Raw genomic sequence first — 24048 nt, forward strand, 5'->3', positions numbered from 1 at the left:
GATGTAACTAAATGCAATGTTTGATACTTAATTGAATCCTGGATCAATTTCTTTTAAGGCAGCTACAAAGAACATTACTGGGACAACAGGAAATATTTGGATATGGACAATATAAAGTAGATGCTACATAAACATTTATTAAATTCAATTAAACATTAATGTCCCTATTCTTCATCTATGGAAAAGGAAATTAAACTAGATAGTGTAACATAGGAAATAAGTATATTAACAAATTTTTACTATTAATGGAAAATATTTGTTACAGTCACCATAATTCTAAGATTTTAGACAGTTGGAATTCAACTCTAAACACCTAAATGAATTTAAGTCTTCACATTATGTGTAATCTCAACTTTATAAAAGACAGTAACTCTCTACTGAATAAAGAAATTAAGTTCCTCAGCCAATTCAATTAGTCATAAAATTCCATTTCATGGGCATGGTATTTAATCGATGCAAACTGTATTAATGTTTATCTTTAACATCTAAATTCAAGCAAAATTTCAAAAAGGCTATTCACATCTACTTGTAACGTGGCTGTTTATCCTCTTTTGACAAGGAATCTTTCCCTCCTAAGTTACAAGCTCTTTATAAATCTCTTCTCCCAAACGCTAGTCTAAGTAAGAACTTCCTGGAACAAAGCAGAGGATTCACGAGAGGTTCTTTGTATTAGCATTCTTTTTAGAACACGTGAAAACTGCACCATTTGTACTAAGACCAAAAAATGTTCAATTTGTAATACATCTGATTTATCTAACTTTTAAAGAAATGTGATTATTAAACCTCCAAGTAAAAGGCAGAAAGACTTGTGAAAAAAAGATCCACAGACTTTGGAGTCAGGCGTGCTTGGTCTTAAATCCTTGCTCCATCATTTATTAATAGGTATCTCCTGTTTTTGTCTGCCCATTATTTTTCTTTAGGTAACTCTTCCCTACTCCTTGTGACCTTGCTAAGACCTTCAACCACAGTAACCCAATACTCCAGACCTCAAGAGTGGGTGTGTTAAACAGATAAGGCCAATCCTATGTGGACAACCCTCAGGGTCCCCAAACATTCTCAGTTCCAACGGCTTTCACTTAAGATTCTCCTTTGGTATGCCTATAATCACATCTTGTGCCCCAAAACTTAAAGGGTCTAAGATCTTACCGTACTTGCAAGCTAACAATTAGCCCACCAGTTTCATGAGTGCTGGAAGAAGACACAAGACTCCTGGGTTGGACACAGAGGGCTCTATTACTCATAGCAATAGCAGTAGCCAGAGTGTCAGCATTTGCATCATTCCCCAACCCCCAATTCTGACAGGATAACCCTAAGGAGGCCAGATGACACTTGCACACAGAGTGGGTTGCATTTAAGGAGAGCAATCTTGGGCTTAGGGAACCCAATTCTGAACAGTAAGCATGCCTGCCAATTACCCCAGAAAGAGGTATTATCTCTGTATCTCCCAAGACTGTATGCAACTCTGCCCTTGCTCTGGATGGTGCCTCCATTTTCCAAGGCTATTCATTATATAAAAACTTGGAAAAGATAAACAAAGGCAGTTGAAGTCTCTGCTCACAAGACGTGTACAAATGTCAGAGTCCCATGGAGAACTGTCTCCCAACAACTGATGCCAAAACAGACCAATGAAATAGTCAACCACTATGATCTATTCTTTCTTCACAACCTTGCAGTTAACTCACTCTCTTACTTGTTCTTGGGACCTCACTGAGTTCTTCCAGGCCCTTGCTCCAACACTTCCTCCAAATCTATATGCCCCATTCCCTAGTTCCACTTTAAACACTTTTGAAAATAACTTGTCTCCTTATCCTAATACCCAACCTGCTTAGCAATATCTCCCCTAGGATTCTGCCCTCGTCTACTTTCTCTGCTCCATTATCCAGGTGACCCGAAGTTTTAAGCACGTCGGGTAGGGGGTCTTGGAGAAAGAGAACCAGGCATGGCTTTCTTGACATAAGAGAAGCCATTTCTGGCCTAAGCCATTTTGTGATATAAGTCTGTACGCAATGGAACAGGTCTCCATAATTATTGATCTTACAGGAAATGAGGGAAATGCAGGAACAAAGGGAAATTAACAGGGAAGAGCTAAATCAGACTGCATGTTCGATCTGTTTGATTTTAACCTTTGCTTTTTGTTGCTTTTGTTATTTTAATCATATATAATGGCCAGCCTCAGGGAACCCTGCCCCTCTGCCTGAATGTTAAACTAAAGTGCCTCTGTTCAGCTCACCGGGAGACAATCTGACCCTGCCCACCTGTGGATGGCTGCAAGAAAGAAGAAATTAACACACTCCCTCACAGAGGCTGGCCATTCCAGGGGATATTTGGGCCTTTTTACTTTACTTCCTCATCTCCCCCTCTCTGTGCTATAAAAGAAACTGGCATCCAAACCCCATATATAATATGGTTTTTCGGAGACACCAGTCTGCCACCTTCTCGGTCTGCCAACTTTCCGAATAAAGTTGTATTCCTTGCCTCAACAACTCGTCTGTGATTCACTGGCCTGTCTTGATGCAAGCAGAGCGAGCTTGGACTTGGTAACAGAAATGCAGTCAAGAACAAATAATTCAAGACTTCCCTGGTGGCACAGTGGTTAAGAATCTGCCTGCCAATGCAGGGGACACGGGTTCAAGCCCTGGTCCAGGAAGATCCCACATGCCGCGGAGCAACTAAGCCCGTGTACCACAACTACTGAGCCTGTGCTCTAGAGCCCGCAAGCCGCAACGACTGAGCCCATGTGCCACAACTATGAAGCCTGTGCGCCTAGAGCCTGTGCTCTGCAACAAGAGAAGCCACCGTAATGAGAAGCCCACGCACCACAACGAAGAGTAGCCCCTGCTTACCGCAACTAGAGAAAGCCCACGTGCAGCAACGAAGACCCAACACAGCCATAAATTAATTAATTTTTAAAAAAAGAAACAATAGTTCAGCAATAAAACAGGGTCCTAGTTCCTCCTCAAGGGATATACATAACAATCTGATACCTGTCTTGAGTTCTGCAGGAATTAAGGCCCCCCCACCCAAGATGGAGGATGAAACAGATGATGTCGATCTTTTCTGACCCCTCCTGACTTTAATCAACTAAAGCTTGGACTCTCAACTTCTGCCCCAATTCTATGCTGAATTCTCCTCTGCTCAAGCCCCTTCATGAATATGCATGTACCCTTGGCTTAAAACTTCCCCACTTTTGCTGTCTGAAGAGATACCGCTTTGGGAGAGATCCCTGGTGTTCTCCTTACTTGCTGTAAATAATAAATCTTTCCCCCTTCCCAGTCTTTGGCTTGGTTGTGTCTTTTGACTCAACACCCACCAAGAGGCGAACCCAGTTTTCAGGTAGCAAAGTTACTCACATACACGCCACCTCTTTTCTTCCACCCCTCCCACCACCCCCCAAAGAGGGCAAGACAATATTCTTCTTTGTCCATTACCATACCTTAATCTTACATATTCCTCCAGGTATTGCCCTATTTCTCAGTGGGCAGGAGCTGGAAGGACTTTTAGGAGAAGATGCGTGAAAGCCTAAGGAGCATGGAAGAGACTATTCCTAGCCTTTCAAGAGGCTGCTAAGGAGGGCTTAAAAGAGAAAAAAATGTACTTGAAAATTAGAGGAAAGGGGGTTCTTGTTATGTAGTAACAACATTTAGCAACATTATGCCCATGGTAACATAGAAAAGAGAAAGTGTACTCAATGTATTGTATGATTTAACAAGGAGATTTTCTAGGTAATATGTTGAAAGTGCAGTCTTTCGGCTATTTATAGTAAAAAGCAGTACAGAGATAGACTAAACTAGGAAAACCACTGACAAAAAAGGAACAAAGACCTGCTAGTTTTATAAGTTGCCAGTCTTTCCAGACAGCAAACAATGCTAAAGTAAGGACTAGCTTCCAGAAAAACATAAAATCTAGGCTACTGTCAGAAAACCACTATATGAGAGCAAAGCAAGGGTATGACTGTAAAATCCACTGTTAAGATTTAGTGAACCTCAGAGAACCTGAAACAATGTCAGGTGTCAGGGTCAGGAAAGACAAAGAAAGAATGAGGAAATATTCCAGACTGGGAAAAACTAAGAGACAGGACAACTGACTGCAACGTGTGATCCTGGATTGGATTCTGAACCAGAAAAAAAAAAGTCTCCCTCTTTTAGTATGGAGGACATTAGTGGGTGGAATTCAAATAGGATCTATAGATCTAATAGTCCTGCAACAATGTTAATTTACTGCCTTTGATCACTGTACTGTAATCATGTAGGAAATTTCCCCTTTTATTAAAACTACACATTAAAGGACTTAGGCTAACAGGGCATTATAATTTACTGTCTCAAGTTCAGAAAAAAAGATTATACATAGAAAAGTGAGTGAAAGAGGGCAAAGGCGGGAGAGGAAGGGAGGACATGATAAAGCTAACAGGATGAAATGCTAACATCTTGGGAGTCTGGGTGAATGGTGCAGAGAAATAATGTGTAGTATTTTTGCAACTTTTCCCGCAAGTCTAAAATTACTGCAAAATCAAAAGTTAAAAAAAGATGTTAATCCTTCTGGCTGGCTGCCCAACACCCCAGGATGAAGGGTAAAACTAGCATTACTTATAAAACTATTCATGAAATGACACCATTTTTTTTTAATTGGGGTATAGTTGTTTTACAGTGTTGTGTTAGTTTCTACTGTACAGCAAAGTGTAGTTCCCTGTGCTACACAGCAGGTTTTCGTTAGTTATCTATTTTATACATATTAGTGTAATATGTTGAAAGTGCAGTCTTTTTGCTATTTATAGTAAAAAGCAGTATAGAGAAAGACTAGTCTCTAAGACTATTAATGTCAATTAATGCTCATTGTAAAATAGAATTTTTTTTTTAAGTCTAGTGTTTTTGTGTTTACAGAAGCACTGCCATATACTCCCAGTTCATCCCCGCTGTGGTGTCCATACGTTTGTTCTCTACTTCTGTGGAAATGACTTTCTTAATTAAATAGTCTCATCTCCCGTCATTCTTCGGCCCCACCAAACACACACTCCAAACATTCTAAATTACTGTTCCTGCAAAGCCCTGCCCTCTCCCCTCTCTTAACTCTTTGCACACGTAGAAGCTTAAAGCTTTAACCTGAGTGGAAGATTTCCAAAGGGAAGGACAAAAAGTGTGTGTGTGTGTGTAACGGGTGACTCTCAAACTGAAAACTTAAAAAAAAACCAAAAATACAGAGAAGTAATGACAGCTCTGTGATTGAGAGTTTTATTCCTCCAAGGACCAAAGAAGTAGCCCAGTTCTCTTCGAAGAGATGAACAGTCCTAAACAAAAGGGAAGTCCAGTCAATTCCCTGAGGTTGACAAAACACTACCCAAAAAGCCTATCTCCCCCAACCTCCCAAAGCACCCTAAAAAGTATTTATACTAGCAATAACTCCTTCATCTGTTGCCAGTTATTAATAACAGAATGGAACCAAGGGCAAGTAAGGGGGTGGAGTACAGGATGGGAGATAAATCCCTCTAATTGTAGTAGGGGACAGCTGAATTTCTGTCATACCTATTTGGAACTGAGTAAATTTCCATAAGATACACTGCCACTAATGTTAATGTGGTTGTAAAGTACTGTAAGTCTAGTCTAGCATAATACTATACTACTGATACAATATAAGTTAACATTGATGAGTGGGAAGAGGATAAAGTGAGGATCAAATGAACTGGTACAGATTATCTCAATGCAAAAAATAACCACTGATTTCTAAATGATGACCTCCAACTTAGCCTTTAGAAAAAAAATCCTTTCTGAAGCTCGGAGCCTCACAAAACAATGGCATGTCTCCAAGTCTGATATGCACCTCCATTTCCTAACTTTTGCCCACATCTCACCGTATGGCAGTGCTTCTGTAAACACAAAAACACTAGGTTTAAAAAAAAAATTCTATTTTACAATGAGCATTAATTGACATTAATAGTCTTAGAAGATATTCTTCTTAAACAGTAATGATCATGATCCAAACTATTTCATGAATGAATTAAGCCCCTCCTATAATATGTATAGCTTTTCATTCATTTCAAACATGTACTTTGATTCTTTTAAAAATATATATGCCAATTTTTAGAGAAACTGTCTCTAATTCAAAGGTATATCTCACCATTAGCTTTTCCTCTCTCCTTGCTGGCATTTCACAGTTAATATCTAACCAGTAATAATATATCTTGGGCCACAGAGAAATTCTCTGAAAAGCAAAGGCTAAGTATTGGGTTGGCCAAAAAGTTCATTCTGGTTTTTGTAGCGTACAGAAAACCCGAACGAACTTTTTGGCCAGCCCAATATTTTTTTAATTTTCTTATAGTTATATATAAAAAGTTAACTTATAAGTTGATTTCATTTAAAAATAAGTGAGTTAGATAATACAATATTTAGTATTAAATATTCTTTATCACTTATTTATAACTTAATAAACGTGACAGAATGAACACAGATAAAAGAATTCACAGGGAACATGATTCTAACATATCTTATGAACAATATCACCAAATTTTAGTTCATAATATATAGTATTTTAAATTAGTAAAATCCAAATAGATTATAAGTACTACTTGTCAAAAACATTTTATAACACGATATGCATATTTTCAAGACAACCCTATTAGATGTTAAAGTCTTAAAAGAGGTAAGGAGGGATGAAGAGAAAGACAGTCTGTAACACCCTATCTCTACAGCTACGTCATCACTTAACATCATACCATAATAAAAAAGTCCCTCCCCGAATATTCCTAAGGCAAGCAAACAAGTCTAACAATAATAATAAATTTATAGTATGTTTATCTCACAGCCTTTATAGATTATCAGAAAATCTTAATTATCAGAAAATAAAATGCACAAACTGATTTTAAGTCTGACAACAAAATCAAGTTGTACTAAACTTATACGCGCTAAAAGTAAAATTCAAATAGTATTTATATACTAATGAAAATACCAACAGCTAGAATTTAAAGTTAAACAAGTTTGACTAACTTAATACATTGCTTTTTAATACAGTATTCAACGACTGCAAAAACTCATAAAATGAAAACTTTAATTCATTCCTAGAAGGAAAAAAAGATTAATAAATAAATATAGTCACCAGTACTGTATTTATTAAACACTGTACTACATTTAGTAATTGTCCATTAAAAATAACATGACAGGGCATAGATTAAGATAAATATGGTCATACAGCAAATACTTCTTTAAACAGATAATCCTCATGAAATGGCAGAATATAAGAACATCATTGGTATATGACTTCCCTTTTCACAATTTATAATAAGCCCTACCTAAGACTTCCTCAATCATGATTAAAAAGTTTAAATAAAATCTCACAATGCTTGTTACAAAAACTGCCAATTAAACCAAATCTGCCATTTTTCCATGAGCAACACAAGCAACAATAAACAGCAAAATCAAACCCTACTATTGTCACTATCACAAAAGCACCTCGTTAAAGAACTCAAAATGAATATGTGTACTTGTTGCCTAAGATCTACCAAAAATATATAAACCTAACAAATGTACTGAAGGAGAATATAAAGTTATAATTATTATTCACTAATAATTGGAAAATTAATCTCAAAACAAAAAATTTAAGCTTTCAAAATGTTTACCTTGAAAAAAGAAACAAATTCTAACCAAATTCCTAAGTATTTACAAACATGAAAATGTTAAGTGATTTAGTTTTTCACACAATCTGTAGAAATATCTTCCAAACTAGTTTATACCAACTGTTTAAAAGTAATATTCTTTCCTAACTGAAGAAGTCCTTTGTATCTCCACTTTGTTGAAAACAATCCATAGCAGTATCCTTTTCCTATGTGGGCAATATGTCCTATGAATGATTCTACAGTACTTATCATTAGTTTACTAAAAATTACTCATATCCTTTACAATAAGTAAAAATGTAAGCAGAAAACAGGTAAGTCAGAAGAAGACAGATTAGTATTAGGCAAGCTTTTAGTGTTTTAATTAAGACAGAATATTCTCAAACAAATGGTATGACATTTGGTCATTAAAAAAATAATAAACCATTAGTACCACTGGGGAAAAAATAACAGTCAAGAATATACAGAACTTCAAAATTGTTCTATATTATAAAGGGAAAAGGCTGATGAGATTTTTACTTACATGTGAAATAATCAGTTAATAATATCTAGCAACAAACCATTATTGCTAAAGTTACCCAAAGATTTCAAAAGATGACCAGAGTAATAACACATGCAAGAAATCCCTCACATGCCTTCAATAAAGTTTTCAATATTTCAAATTTTCAGTTGAAATGGGTACAACCATATTCACAAATATGGCATATTATTTTAAACCTACTCTTTGACTTAATACTCTGTATTAGCCAAAATTTTTCAGTATTTCAATGTTTTCATTCAGCTATCAAGAAACTTAATTTTATCTAAAAACGGGAAAAAAATCTATTAAGTAGATGTGCTACATATTTAGCAACAACAAATCCACTTACTTTTTTCTCTTTCTCATGATGTTTATCCTGAGAGTGAGAGGAAGAATCACTTAAACTTTGATCATATGACCTATTACATCCCCGTTTGCTCTTTTTCTAAAAAAGAAAATATGTATACATATAGGTATATGTATATAAAATTTGAAATCTTTTGTTAGGTTTAAACCAATTCAAGTGTGAAGTACTATAAAATGTCTACTGAAGGAAAAAAAAGTCTATTTCAAACTGTATACTCCAGACACCATCCATATATTATATATTGCATTATAAAGGAAAATCTAACCCTAAATCTAAGATTAATGCCATGTTTTTGTACGTTTATTAAAAAGTGTGAAAAAAGACTACATTTTCAAACAAGCAATAACTTATTTGTCATTTTATTACAAAACCACCTCATTAAAGAGATCAACTATAGTTTTCAACGTCCGGTTTAAAAAACTAAAGATGTTTCAACCAAAAATAGAGAATGCCATATTGAAAAAGGATGCCAAGACTAGAAGAAAAGAAAAGAAAATATCTGAAGAGTTACTTTATGCCACTAGGAAAAGCAAGAAGCCTTTTAATCTCATACGTTCAGTATTAGGGCATACGAGTTTCTAAAAATTTGTCTCTGCGGTTCATACAGAAAAAAAAAAAAAATGAAAGGAAATGTCAGCATTAGACCCATGCATTTTTCAAAGCATTACTAAAACTATTACACATTTCTATTTAAAATACTTACACAGATTCATACTAAAGTATGACAGAGTTACTGGAGGTGTTAAAATTTGGTGGTACCATAACTAATTAGTTTAAACTAGATAAAAGTGACTATAAAAGATGATCAAATTCCATGCAAACATAGATCTTATACAATCTTATTAAATTATTAAACAGATTTCTTCCCCCAACCACCAAATGGGATAACAGCATATTAATAAGTAACAATGAAAAAATTCTATTTACGCAAAGGTCAAAATCCACTTTCATTATTTCTATATTTTATCTATATCATCTCTGATTTAGAAAATGAACATTCCAATGTGGTTTTAAAGCAAATTTCCAATTTTACTATCTCAAGATTTCTCTTAGAACACTTCAATGTTCTTTGACAGTCATTAAAATAAATCAAAGTCTTCAATATTAAACAATATATATGTACAATCTTAAATATTTCATATGCATGAACCAGAATACTGGAGTCATGAGCTGCTCATTTCTTAAGAAAGGGGCCCCTAATGATATTATTTATTTTTAAAAAAGAAAGAAATAGCCCTATTCACAGGGGAGAGATAACAATAAAAAATAACAATGAGACACTAAAGAAAAACAAAGAAGCCTTATATTTTCAGTATACAAATCTGATACCACTAAAGACTGAGAAATAGACAATGGGGCATTAAGGAAATATTGATCTGTCAAAGGAACATGGACACAAAATACGTAATGGTTAATCAAATAATACTAACTCATCCATGCTACTATGTGACAGTAAAGAGTGATCAAATCTAAAATATTTCCAAAGTTGTATTTAAATATATTTTTCTCAAAATCTTTAACCAAGAAGTTACAAAAGAGCCTTGTTTCAGGCTTACTATCTCCAAGTAAATAAAAATGAAAATAAATAATAAAATGGGTAATAGTAATAAAGCAAAAAGATGAGAAACAAGTGATAGAGAATCACAAAATACATAAACATCAAAAATTAAATTAACTGAAAATGGTGGTAAGTTACAAAGAGTTCTTTACACATTTGTATTTTCTACTAAATGTATAGCAACATTTACTATTAACTATTAATATATATTCTAAAGTAGACTATTTTAGAATATTCACCTTTATAAATGAACCCAAGCAAAGCAAAATCTTTTAAAATTACTAGAGCTTTTAATTCCCAACAAAGAACACGCTAAGCAAACTTAATCTGAAGCACAAACAACCAAAAAAAGTAATGGCTATTATGCCTTTTCTATAAAAGACTCAACTCTTTTGTCAAAACTAATTATTATCATTTTAAAATTAAATTCAAGACAAATTCTTACCAGCTTACTGAAATGGTATTTACAGTAGCCACAGTATTGGACGTTATCTGCACCATTACCTTCTTCTTCACAAAGTAGTCCTGCAAACTGAGCACTGAAAAAAAAGCCAAGTATATCAACAAAATTTCAAACCATGGTGTGTGTATATATATATCTATATATTATATATATAGATATATATAAAACTTAAAATTCACTTCCAAGCATGTAGGGTTTATAAGAAAACCTTACATCGCCTATGAGAAAAAGGGAAAATAAAAGGCTTTATTCTAGCTGAGACCAAGAACATTTCATCCCATCCTATGACTGATATATTTTTAAAGTTATATACATGGTTTAAAATAAACTTTTTATCTATCTCTAACAAGGATGAAGATTTATTCACGTTTTATGTCACCAAGCAGACATTAAATTTCTTTTAAGATATCTCCACACCCCAAACTTAACACTTCATTTTACTTTTTCAATCTGTATCACAGGTACAACTGGAAAGGCCAGGAGTCTAAAGGGCTGACATGACATATGATGCAGATTACATACTGTTAGAAGGAAAATGCTTCAAGTCATACCACAGTACAGTAGGTAAGAGAAATGTAAGCTGTGTTTTTCTAGTCAAAAACAATGGAAGAAATGGAACTGAAACCTAAAGCTATGATATTCATATTTTTAAAAAACACGAAGTGCTAAAGTTTAGAATCATTATCTTGTCAATTTGACCTTCCACTTTTAACATTCCAAAATTAAACTACTAGTATGTATCTCATACCCAAAAAAGGTCTTTCATCTTTGGAAATTTAAATACAATATTAAGAGAATTCTTTTTATTTTTTATTGAGGTATAGCTGAATTACAATGTGCTAATTACTGAGGTACTACAGCAAAGTGACTCAGTTATACATATATGTACATCCTTTTGCACTATGGTTTATTACAGGATACTGAATATAGTTCCCTGTGCTATACAGTAAGACCTTGTTGTTTATCCATTCCATATATACCAGCTTGCATCTGCTAATCCCAAACTCCCAATCCATCCCCCTCCCCCTTGGAAACCACCAGTCTATTATCTATGTCCCTGATTCTGTTTCTGTTTCATTGATAGGTTCATTTGTGTCATGTTTTAGATTCTACATATAAGTGATATCATATGGTATTTGTCTTCTTCTTTCTGAATTACTTTGCTTAGTATGATAATCTCTAGTTGCATCCATGTTGCTGCAAATGGCATTCTTTCATTCCTTTTTATGGCTGAGTAGTATTCCACTGTGTGTGTGTTTGTGTATATATACACCACATCTTCTTTATCCATTCATCTGTCGATGGACATTTAGGGTGTTTCCATGTCTTGGCTATTGTGACTAGTGCTGCTATGAACGTAGGGGTGCATGTATATTTTTGAATTATACACTTTTGTCTGGATATATTCTCAGGAGTGGGAATGCTGGATCATATGGTAATTCTAGTTTTAGTTTTCTGAGGAACCTCTATACTGTTTTCCACAGTGGCTGTACCAACTTACATTCCCACCAACAGTGTAGGAGGGTTCCCTTTCCTCTACACCCCCTCCAGCATTTGTTATTTGTAGACTTTTTAATGATGGCCATTCTGACTGGTGTGAGGTGGCACCTCATTGTAATTTTGATTTGCATTTCTCTAATAATTAGTGATTTGAGCATCTTTTCACGTACTTAGTGGCCACCTGTACTTCTTCTTTGAAGAAATGTCTCTTTAGGTCTTCTGTCCATTTTTCAATTAAGAGAATTTAAAAGAAACAAAAATCTTTTCCATGGGACTTCTCTGGTGGTCCAGTGGCTAAGACTCCATGCTTCCAACGCAGGGGGCCCAGGTTCAATCCCTGGTGGGGATTTACATCCCACATGCCACAACTAAAGATCCCGCAAACCACAACTAAAAGATCTTGCATGCCACAACTAAAGATCCAGCAGGCTGCAATGAAGATCCCGCATACCGCAACTAAGACACAGCACAGCCAAAAGAATAATATTAAAAAATATATATTTTCCATTCCCCAAAAGTAATCTAAAATGGACTTCATAAATCCACATACTAAAAGCTCAAGAAATCAAGCCTGTTCCTATACTGGCTGATAAATATAGACTGATTTTTAAAATTAATAACTATATGAGTTATTCCCAAACTTTTATTTTTTATTTTATTTATATTTTTTTGGCCACACAGCATGTGGGATCTTAATTCCCCAACCAGGGATCGAATCCGTGCCCCTTGCAGTGGAAGCGTGGAGTCCTAACCACTGGACTACCAGGGAAGTCTCGCCAAACTTTTAGTTTTAATTGTTGTCTATTACGTTGAATGTTTTGTTTTAGGATAATTTATGCTTTTGAAATTTTATGCTCAAAAAAACATATGAGTACAAGTTTTAGTATCAATTTACACTGCCTCCAAAAATTTAGTAACACGTGTTAAGAACAATAATAATGTTCACAATTTTTGCCCTGAAATCCGACTCCATGGAACTGTGCCCACTTCATAGTAAATACTCAATACATAACAGCTATTAATTATCATTAGTTACTATTCTAAGGAAATTACATTTATGTTTGTTGAATGCACAAAATGTTCTTTACAGCACCACATATTATAAAACAATTTGGAAACAATGTGTCTCAAATTGGTGAAACATTAAATAAAATACTAACATTTGATAGGATATAATGCAGCCATTTCCATGTTGCTAGTGGACTATATCATCTTACCAAAATTTTTGGTGAAAAAATTATTAAAAAACAATGTTACATTTAAACTGTGATTTTAAAAAATTATGCAACAAATAGGTACATGGATAAAAACTGAAAAGAAACATGAACAAAATAAAACTAGAATGTTATTTAAAAAAACATTTAAGTAACTTTTTAAGGAACAGCCACTATAATACTGAGAATGATGGCGATTGCTTTTTTTCCCCTCTTGAAACACAGACAGTGAAAAAAGGCTATCATTCATTAAATCCTTACTAGTATTTCAGGTACTGCACTAAATTTATCTACATCAGCTCTTTTAATCCTAATGACAAATCCAAGGGTAGGTAACCAACAGAAGTATTTTAAACAAAATGTAACTGAATAAAACACTAGAACCAGGGTCCACCTACTGGACTCTGGTAAATACACTCAATTATTAGAATTATCTTTATTACAGTAAATATAAACATAGACACTATCCCAACAAAATTTACTTTAATAATATTTGGGTACCTAAGTTTTTAACTTACAAGGTATTCCCAATTTAACTTCTGTACAATGACAGAAACATACTTACCATGTCACATGGAAAGCCTGTCGACATCCATGTTTATTACATGTCATGCAAGCACCAGTGGCTGCTTTGCTTTCTCTTCCTTGTTCATCACAAATGTAGCAAGTCTTAGGGTCAAGAAACAAAACAAATTGAAAAGAAAACAAAAACTTTACGAGTGCTTGACACAAATATGGATTTTATAGTTATCTTCAGAAGTCAAGATCAGGTTTACTATCTAACCTACTCCAAATCATGAATTCATTTTTTTTCTGACTGTAATTTTTCCAAACATGAAAACATCAATACAGACATAAACAGTCCTAGTACGATTTCACAAGGCAATGTTTCCTTAGACTCAAAAACCCCACAAGATAAGAAGAATCTTCACAGGAACTGAGGCCAGGGGGCAGGACATAGCCTACCCCACCTCAGTATTAATATATTCCTCCTCACCAATATTTAACTGATTCCTGTAACAAAGGTGTAAAAAGAGGTTTGCTTTCTTTTCTGCTGGAAATAAGCATAAATAAAGGAGGTTGATACAGGGAGTTGGGACTTAGAGGTGAAGGACAGTCCTAAATGAGTGGGCAAGGTTTAGGTCATTCCAACTGTCCACAAGAATCCCACATGACGTATCAATCAGCCCTGCCAACCTGACAAAATAGGCCTGGGAGAAGACACTTTAGGAGATCAGAGATATCCCCAAGAGGTATTGGCCAATGAACACTGCCAGCAACTTTGACATCCATCTGGCCCTTCTCCCAGTTGAAAATAGCTGATAGACAGTACCAATTTTCATGAAAGACTAAATTATAAACATGGCAATCTACAAGTGTATAATGAATAAAATTATCAACTGACTGTAAGCTAAGTATACAAAAATTAATGCCTAACTACATATACTCAGATGATACAATTTAAAAAGAAACCAATTTCTGAACAGTAACAAGGTATAACCTAGCAAACTTCAATAGGACCACATGTATTTTTAAATTTGGAGAAGTTTCCCCCACTATGCACTGTGGTGCCAAATAACACCATTCAACAATATTGATAAGAACACAGTTTCAAAAGAAGAGTAATATATAGTAAAGTCAGGTAAATGAATTTCAACTCCTCTGCTGAAAGACATGGATTCAGACTGAACTGAATTACAAAATTATTTTATCTCTCTAAGAAGTAAAATCCTTAGTTACAACAAAACTAACCTAGACACACTGAATAAGAGCATCTCTAGAGACCTCCCTGGTGGTCCAGTGGCTGAGAATCTACCTTCCAATGCAGGCGACGTGAGTTTGATCCCTGCTTGGGGAACTAAGATCCCATGTGCCACGGGGCAACTAAGCACACGTGCCACAGCTATTGAGCCTGCACGCTCTACAGCCTGCGCCATAACTAGAGAGAAGCCTGCACGCCACAACTAGAGAGAAGCCCAAACATTGCAACGAAGAGCCCGCTCGCTGCAACAAAACTAAGCCCACATGCTGCAACTACTGAGCCCATGCACTCTAGAGTCCACGTGCCACACTAGAGAGAAGCCCACTCACCGCAACAAAAGATCCCACATGCCGCAACTTAGACCTGATGCAGCCAAATTAATTAATTAATTTTTAAAAAGAGCATCTCTAACTGTTCAAATTACCAGAAGGCAATATCAAACAATTACAACAGAAGCATTTAACATACATCTCTTAGCCTATAAATGATCAATAAAATTTTAAAAAGAAAAGTACAGAGCAGATTGAAAGAGTAACTTTTTTTTTAATTTATTTATTTAATTTTTAGCTGCACTGGGTCTTTGGTGCTGCGTGCGGACTTTCTCTAGTTGCGGTGAGCGGGGGTTACCCTTCATGGTGGTGCACAGGCTTCTCATTGCAGTGGCTTCTCTTGTTGAGGAGCACGGGCTCTAGGTGCATGGGCTTCAGCAGTTGTGGCACGCAGGCTCAGCAGTTGTGGCTCATGGACTCTAGAGCGTAGGCTCAGCACTTGTGGCACGTGGGCTTAGCTGCTCCACGGCATGGGGGATCTTCCCGGACCAGGGCTCGAACCCGTGTCCCCTGCATTGGCAGGCAGACTCCCAACCACTGCACCACCACAGAAGTCCCGAAACAGTAACATTTTAAATGGCAAAATTCAGGGAAAATATGCAAATAGGCCTCAAAGAATATCTCAGTAACTTCCAACAGAGCTGACAGTGAAAAGACACCATCATTTGACCACTCAATAAAACTAAAATTATGACAGATTTTTTTTTTTAAAGAAGTTAGGCCTTCCAGACTTCTGAAATAGCAGAGTGAAGAGGTCCATGGATCCTCTCCTCAGTAAATTAACCATTTCATAGGTGAAAAAGAACCACTTAAAGTCTCTGTATAGAATAAGCTACAAGGATATATGGTATACAGGGAATATAGCCAATATTTCATAATAACTATAAATGGAATATAACCTTTAAGAATTATGAGTTACTATATTGAAAATCTGTAACTTATATGGTACTATATATCAATTATACTTCAATAAAGAAAAATAATAAAGTCTCTGAAAATTGTCCTGAAGACATGCAGAAAGTAGAATATTCTACCCAAGACAATCTATTAAATCTCAATAAGAACAGTGAGAGCCGGTGGCATTTGAGCCATGATCTGCCCCCATCACCACCCCCACCCCCACATACTGCTTCCTATGATGGAAGTTCCTTTCTGGGTGGCGCTGTCAAGAAGATGAGGGCTCCCTCTCTCCACAGATCCTAGTCTAAGGCTACAATTTTACCCGAGGAGGGCCAGGTCTCCAGTGACTCTCATACTACTACTCATCCTGGTAGCTCCCACTCGTAGCCTCCCACCCTAAAAACAGGCCAAGATTCCTGGGGCCCTATCATTCCTTCCCCAGCTTGCTAGCAGAATGGAAGTTCCATGCTAGGAGGGATAAGCTGGGCTACTATACCCTTCCCTCCTTACAGCACCCTGTCAGAGTACACGTGCCTCTTCAGGAGAAGCAAAGTGCTGTCACCATCCCCAGCTCCAGAGCACCAGTGCAGAGGTTCTGTCTCTACAAGGAGAGGGAAGACTCATTCTCTAGAGGGGCTACTATCTAAAATGTCTAATTTTTAGGGACTTCCCTGGTGGTCCAGTGGTAAAGAAACCGTATTCCAATGCAGGGGACGTGGGTTCGATCCCTGGTAGAAGAACTAAGACCCCACATGTCGCAGGGCAATTAAGCCCACATGCCACAGCTATTGAGCTCACGTGCCTCAACGAGAGCCCATGTGCTGCAAACTACAGAGCACACGCATCACAACTAGATAGAGAGAAAGAAAAAAAAAAAAAACCGGCACGCCACAATTAAAGACAAGCCTGCGTGCCGCAACTAGTGAGAAACCTGAGCAGACCACGTGCCTTAATGAAAAAGATCCCACATGCCCCCACAAAGATCCCGTGTGCTGCAACTAAGACCCGACGCAGCCAAAAAAATAAATTAAATAAAATGTCTAATTTTCAACAAAAAATTATAAGACATGCAAAGAAAGAGAAAAGTATGACCCATTCATAAGAGAAAAAAAATAAGCAGGCATTGATAACTATCTTTGCGGGGAATCAAGATGTTGGACTTAGGAGACCAAAACCAACCAAACAGAAATTCTCAATTTTAAAATTCACTAAAAGGGGGGCTTCCCCCTACTAAAAGGGGGGCTTCCCCCTTTTAGTGAGTGAGAGTCCGCCTGCCAATGCAGGGGACACGGGTTCGTGCCCTGGTCTGGGAAGATCCCACATGCCGCGGAGCGGCTAGGCCCGCAAGCCATGGCCATCGAGCCTGCGCGACCGGAGTCTGTGCTCCGCAACGGGAGAGGCCGCAACAGTGAGAGGCCCACGTACAGCAAAAAAAAAAAAAAAAAACCCTCACTAAAAGGGCTCAACAGCAGATTTGAGTTGGCAGTAGGGCAAGAATGAACTTTAAAAATAGATCAATAGAGATTTTACAATCTAAGGAACAGATTTTTTAGATTATACTACCTAAAGAACAGTTTCAGAGAAACGTGGTATGCCATTAACTACATTAACAGATGTGTAATGAGAAAATCAGGAGAGGAGAGAAAAGGATAGAAACTGTACCTGAAGAAATAATGGCTGAAAACTTCCCAAATGTGATGAAAAACAATAACCTACACATCCAAAAAGCTCAACAAACTCCATATAGGATAAACACAAACAGATGGACACTCAAAATGCTGAAAGGCAAAATAAAGAGAAAATCTCAAAAGTGAAATGAGGGAAATGGATCACCAAATACAAGTAAACCTGAGGTTTCATTAGGAATAAAATAGGGGACAGAAAGCAGTGGAATAACATTCAAAATGCTGAAAGAACAAAACTATTAGCCAAGAATCCTATATCCAGAAGAGCTATATTGCAGAAATAATGGCAAAATAACATTCTCAGACCCAAAAAAACTAGGATACTTCGTTGTTCCAAACCTCACTAACAAGAACTACAAAAAGAAATTCCTTAGGCTAAAATTAAGTGACACTAGACAGTAATTGCAATCCACACAAAAAAACAAAGAGTTCCTCAATAAAGCTGAAATTTTAAAAAATAAATATATAGGGCTTCCCTGGTGGCTCAGTGGTTGAGAGTCCACCTGCCGATGCAGGGGACACGAGTTTGTGCCCCAGTCCGGGAAGATCCCACGTGCCGTGGAGTGGCTGGGCCCATGAGCCATGGCCACTGAGCCTGCGCGTCCGGAGCCTGTGCTCCGCAACAGGAGAGGCCACAACAGTGAGAGGCCCGCAAAACGCCAAAAAAAAAAGTAAATGAATAAATATATAGACCAATTGAAAAACAAAGAAAGAGTTCTGACAAAGGTAATTATATACGAAATGATAAAAGATAGTATGATGAGATATTTCTTTCTCATTCTCTTAATTTAAAAAGCAATCACATAAAACAATGTCCATAAATTGTATTTTTGGGACTATAACATACAGAAATGTAATATATGTGACAATGACGACACAAGGAAAGAGAGTGGGAATAAAGTTATTTTGGAGTAAGGAAATAACACGAGATGGTAACTGGAACCCATAGGAAGAAATGAAGAGAAATAAAAATGGTAAACAGGAAAACACACACTCTATAAATATGTCTGTGGTCTTCATCTCTTAGCTTCTTTAAAAAATATAAGATTATATAAAGCAATAATTTTAACTACTTTGGGGTTTGTGGTATATATAGAGACATGATATCTATAATAATAATAGCACAAAGGTGTAGAGGAAAGAAATAAAATGAATGCTGTAAATTTTCTATATCTTACTGGAGTTAAGTAGATTCTGGTAAGTTAAGATGAATATTGTAAGCCCTAGAGCAACCATTAAGAATATAACCCAAGAAAATATAATTTAAAAATTATGAAAGGAATGAAAACGGTACACCAGAAAACATCCACTTATAAACATTAAAGAAGGTAGTGTACAAAGAGAAAAAACAAAGTAGTCACAAGACAAAGAAAACAAATTAAGGGACTTCCCTGGTTGCGCAGTGGTTGAGAATCTGACTGCCAATGCAGAGGACACAGGTTCAATCCCTGTTCTGGCAAGATTCCACATGCCGCAGAGCAACTAAGCCTGTGCGCCACAACTACTAAGCCTGCACTCTGAAGCCCGCAAGCCACAACTACTGAAGCTCATGCACCTATAGCCTGCGCTCTGCAACAAGAGAAGCCACCGCAATGAGAATCTCACGCACCGCAACACACAGTAGCCCCTATTGGCCTCAACTATAGAAAGCCCACGGACAACAACGAAGACCCAGCACAGCCAAAAAAACAAAAACAAAAAAATTGCTATTAATAAAAAAAAGTAAAAAAGAAAACAAAGTAAAACAGCAGATGTAAACCCAACCACATTAACAGCACTGAATACGAAAATAATCCAATCAAAAGGCAGAGACTGATTAACTGAATTTAAAAAAAAGTGCCGGGCTTCCCTGATAGCACAGTGGTTGAGAGTCCACCTGCCGATGCAGGGGACAAAGGTTCGTGTCCTGGTCCGGGAAGATCCCACATGCCGCAGGGTGGCTGGGCCCATGAGCCATGGCCGCTGAGCCTGCGCGTCTGGAGCCTGTGCTCCGCAACGGGAGAGGCCACAACAGTGAGAGGCCCGCGTACCACAAAAAAAAAAAAAAAAAGTTCCATATGCATACTTTAGATCTGAAGACACAAGTAAGTTCAAAGTAAAAGGATGAAAAAAGATATACCATGCAAAAGGCAAGCAAATACAAGTGGCTTATTATCAGACAAAAAAATAGACTGTTGAGGGACTCCCCTGGTGGCGCAGGGGTTAAGAATCTGCCTGTCAATGCAGGGGACATGGGCTCAATCCCTGGTCCAGGAAGAGCCCACATGGTATGGAGCAACTAAGCCCATGTGCCACTACTATAAATAAATAAATTTATTAAAAAAAAAGAAAAATAGACTGTTGAGAGAGATTTTATAATAATAAAACAGATATAACAATTATAAGCATATATACATGCAACCAACAAGAGCTTCCAAGACACATGAATCAAAGGAGGAAAAAATTGATTTGCAAATTTTAAATTTCGCAATTAAACAGCTATTGGATCGAGAAGAAAAATTATAAACTAACTTGAGGATTATTTAGAAAATGATCCCAAACAACAAAATCGCATCTAAATAAAATGTCAAGTATGTGAATAAAGCTATACTCAGAGGCAAACTTATAGCCTGAAAGCTTTCATTTTAAGGGGGGAAAAAGTCATAGTTTGACCTAATATTTTGAATAAAAGAAACAGTGTTCGTATCAAAAGGATTCAGGGGCCAAATTCCAACTCTACCTAAAAAGTAGAGAGCTGAAAGAACATCACTCTAAACCTATCAAGAAAAAGCCATTTAAACTAAAAACCCACAACTTTTCTTGAAACTATGAAAGATTTGCACCTGCAAAGGCAACCAAATAGTTTGAAATCCAAGGGCAGACACACTCTCTCCTTCAGCTGCCTAAAAACCACAAGACACTCAGACTATCCACTAACGACAGAGCAACGGAAGAAAATGTGGAGGAAGACGTGCAGATAAGAAACCAGCTAAAATTTTAACAAATTGCTCAAGGCTGATTGTGGGCTACTGCAGTAGTACAGAACCACTGGAACCACAGACAGGAGTTCACACTCACTCACAGGCTCTACTCCATGAAGATTTACAAGTAGCTCTTGGGGAAGACTGGAAGCAAGGAGACAAAACAACCAGAATCTCCCTTGGTGGTGCAGGCATGAAGGAGAGGATCAGGTGCCACTGAGGCAAAGATATGAAATCCCACCTCTTGCCCAGACACTACTCTCAAAAGCCCTGAGCGTCTGGGGGATTGGCAGCAAATCCTGTCACACCCAGGGCATGAGTAAAGACCCATGATGGCTAGGAGGACAAAGGAGAAAATCTTTTACCTCTAAACAACGGGCAGGAAAAATTCCTGACCCCAGGAAGCTGTCTCCCCCCCAAGTCCTTCCATAGATGTAAAGTGTGCCAAAGGGAGGAGGCAATGAATTGGTGAAACCCTGAGGCCCAGATATACTGAGCCCACCAAGGACTGAAGCTGGACCAAAACAACCAAGAAATCAAAAGCCCAAAACATCAAATAATAAACGACAGCAGTCTAGCACTAACAGGTGGGACAAAAGTGTGGTAAAAGGAAGGGCACAGAAAGAAACCAACCTCTGTGGCACCAAATCACCCAATATTCCAGCCCTCAACCTAAACATAAGGTATCATTAGAAGAGGATGAAGGGGGCAGGGCCACCCCAATGGGCCCAGAAAACAGATCATCAAGCCACAAAGAGAGGTCACACAATGTTACTTCCACCACACTTCATTAGTCAAAACAAGTTACAGAGCAGCCTAGATACAAGAGATGAGGTATTTACTTTTGGTGCGAATGTAAACTGGTACAGCCACTATGGAGGACAGTATGGAGGTTCCTTAAAAAACTAAAAATAGAGTTAACATATGATCCAGCAATCCCACTTCTGGGCATATATCCAGAGAAAACTATAACTCAAAAAGACACACGCACCCCACTGTTCATATTTACAATAGCCAAGCAGCACTATTTACAATAGCCAAGACATGGAAGCAACCTAAATGTCCACCATCGACATATAAATGGATAAAGAACGTGTGTGTGTGTGTGTGTGTGTGTGTGTGTGTGTACACAAACACACACACACACCCCACATGGGGGATAAATTTGGAATTGGGGATTAACATATACACACTACTATATATAAAATAGGTAAACAACAAGGACCTACTGTATAGCACACGGAACTATATTCAATATCTTGTAATAACCTATAACAGAAAAGAATCTGAAAAAGCATATATATGTATGTATGTGTATACAGACATAGATATAACTGAATCACTTTACTATACACCTGAAACCAACACAACTTTGTAAATCAACTATACTTCAAGAAAAAAAAAATTCTTAATAGCTTTCCACATCTATTCCTTTAGAAAAAAGATAAAGGGAAGCTGGGCTAGCAATTTCTAAGTTTTCCTCTACCGTTATCCTCTTATAATTCAATGACACCATGTTTTATAGTATTTTTGGTTTGTTTGGTTGGTCTGTTATGATCCTTCCTATACTTATAAACACTCGTTCCTTCATGGCCATTCAGTAAATAAAAGCTATTCAAAAGGATAAATCCAGGATATACCCATCATCTGCTAACTACTCTCTATGGAAATTGCAGCTTTCTAAACTAAATGCTTCCTTAACTCTAAAGAACACAAGACCACCCAAAAAAGTTCCCAAATATCTATGTTGCCCCAATCTTCCCATTTCTTCAAAATTATTGAAACATAATTAAAATTACTGAAACATAATTAAATATCTATGTTGCCCCAATCTTCCCATTTCTTAAAAATTACTGAAACATAATTAAAATTATTGAAACATAATTAAACATAAACATAATAATGCCCCTCACATTTATTAACAAAATGTATATGTTAGTGAAATAAGGAACTGATACCAGAAAATGAGAGGTCAAAAAATAAAAACAAGAATCTGATGACAAATAGTACAGAAACTGGCCACTATATATATAATGATGTGGAAATTTTAACAAAATAAGTCAACACAGTGAATTCTCTGCAACTGGATATACTGTACAAATAGTCTAGAAATTTTCCTTTTTTTCTTCTAAATCCTACAATGTTCCAGCCACACAGGATTTATTATTCTCTGAACTGCCTAGCACCTCCCCTTTGCACCTATTACCCTAATTTATGCTACTTTCTCTGTCTAGAATTATTATTTGATTCTTTCTTCCACAGGTCAAATTTCTTATTATCATGCACAGCCCTTATATAGTATCTTTGTGTGCCTTATTCAATTCCTTAGACAAAAATAATCCCTCCTTTCATTATGTTCCATAATACTCTATTCAGATTTTTATTATTTATAATCCCTTATTATTTTCATACATTGTAGTTATATATTTACTTGACTGTCTAAGTGTCACATGGAGATAAATCCTGTATTTTATGAAACTCTGAACTCTTAGCGTCTAGCACAATGCAACGCAGGTCCATTTTAAGTGCCCAATACATTTATTAATAATCTCCACATTATCCTTTACTACCACTCATTAAGGACTGTTGTATTCCAGGGGAGCTCCCTGGCAGTCCAGTGGTTAGGAGTTGGCGCTTTCATTGCCATGGTCCAGGTTCAATCCCTGGTCAGGGAACGCCCGCACACACCCCCCAAAGAGAAAAAAAAGATTGATGTCTTCCAGAATGCAACAATCCATTTTCCCATTGTTCCTATCATTTCAGAATTACATGTCCCCTATTAACCATACTGAATATTCATGAACAGAATATTATTCTTTTTAAGGTTAACTATACAGACCAACAACCATAAGAATCCAAGAAACATATAAGGAAAAAAATTTGACAGAGAGATATACCATGCTTCTGGAAGGGGAGATTCAATATTCCAAAAAGATCAATTTTTCCCCAAAATAGTATTTCACTGTAGCACCAGTAAAATTAAAATTGTATTGTTACTCCTAACGTTCATCTAAAGAAAGAAATACATGACAATATTTGTTCTACCATGTACCAAGATGTATTTAAAGCCATAATAATTTAAAACAGTGCGGTACCAGAATAAGAATAGAAAGACACATCAATGGAACAGAAAAAATGTCAAGAATACCCAAGAATTTAATAATGATTCAAACAGTATTTCAAATCACTGTGC

The 24048-nt window shown here is 36.7% G+C and overlaps 1 protein-coding gene across 1 annotated transcript in view; it reads right to left on the reverse strand.

Moving 5' to 3' along the window:
* Window positions 1-24048, reverse strand: part of MLLT10 (MLLT10 histone lysine methyltransferase DOT1L cofactor) — a 206377-nt gene that overhangs the window by 128172 nt on the left and 54157 nt on the right. The window contains exons 4-6 of the mRNA XM_007454170.1: window positions 13785-13888; window positions 10488-10581; window positions 8467-8562 (exon numbers count right to left, since the gene is read on the reverse strand). Of these exons, the coding sequence (XP_007454232.1) occupies window positions 8467-8562; window positions 10488-10581; window positions 13785-13888 (294 nt within the window). The remainder of the gene's footprint in view (window positions 1-8466; window positions 8563-10487; window positions 10582-13784; window positions 13889-24048) is intronic.

The sequence above is a fragment of the Lipotes vexillifer genome, unplaced genomic scaffold, assembly GCF_000442215.2.
Source record: "Lipotes vexillifer unplaced genomic scaffold, Lipotes_vexillifer_v1.1 scaffold316, whole genome shotgun sequence".
Lineage (NCBI taxonomy): Eukaryota > Metazoa > Chordata > Mammalia > Artiodactyla > Lipotidae > Lipotes > Lipotes vexillifer.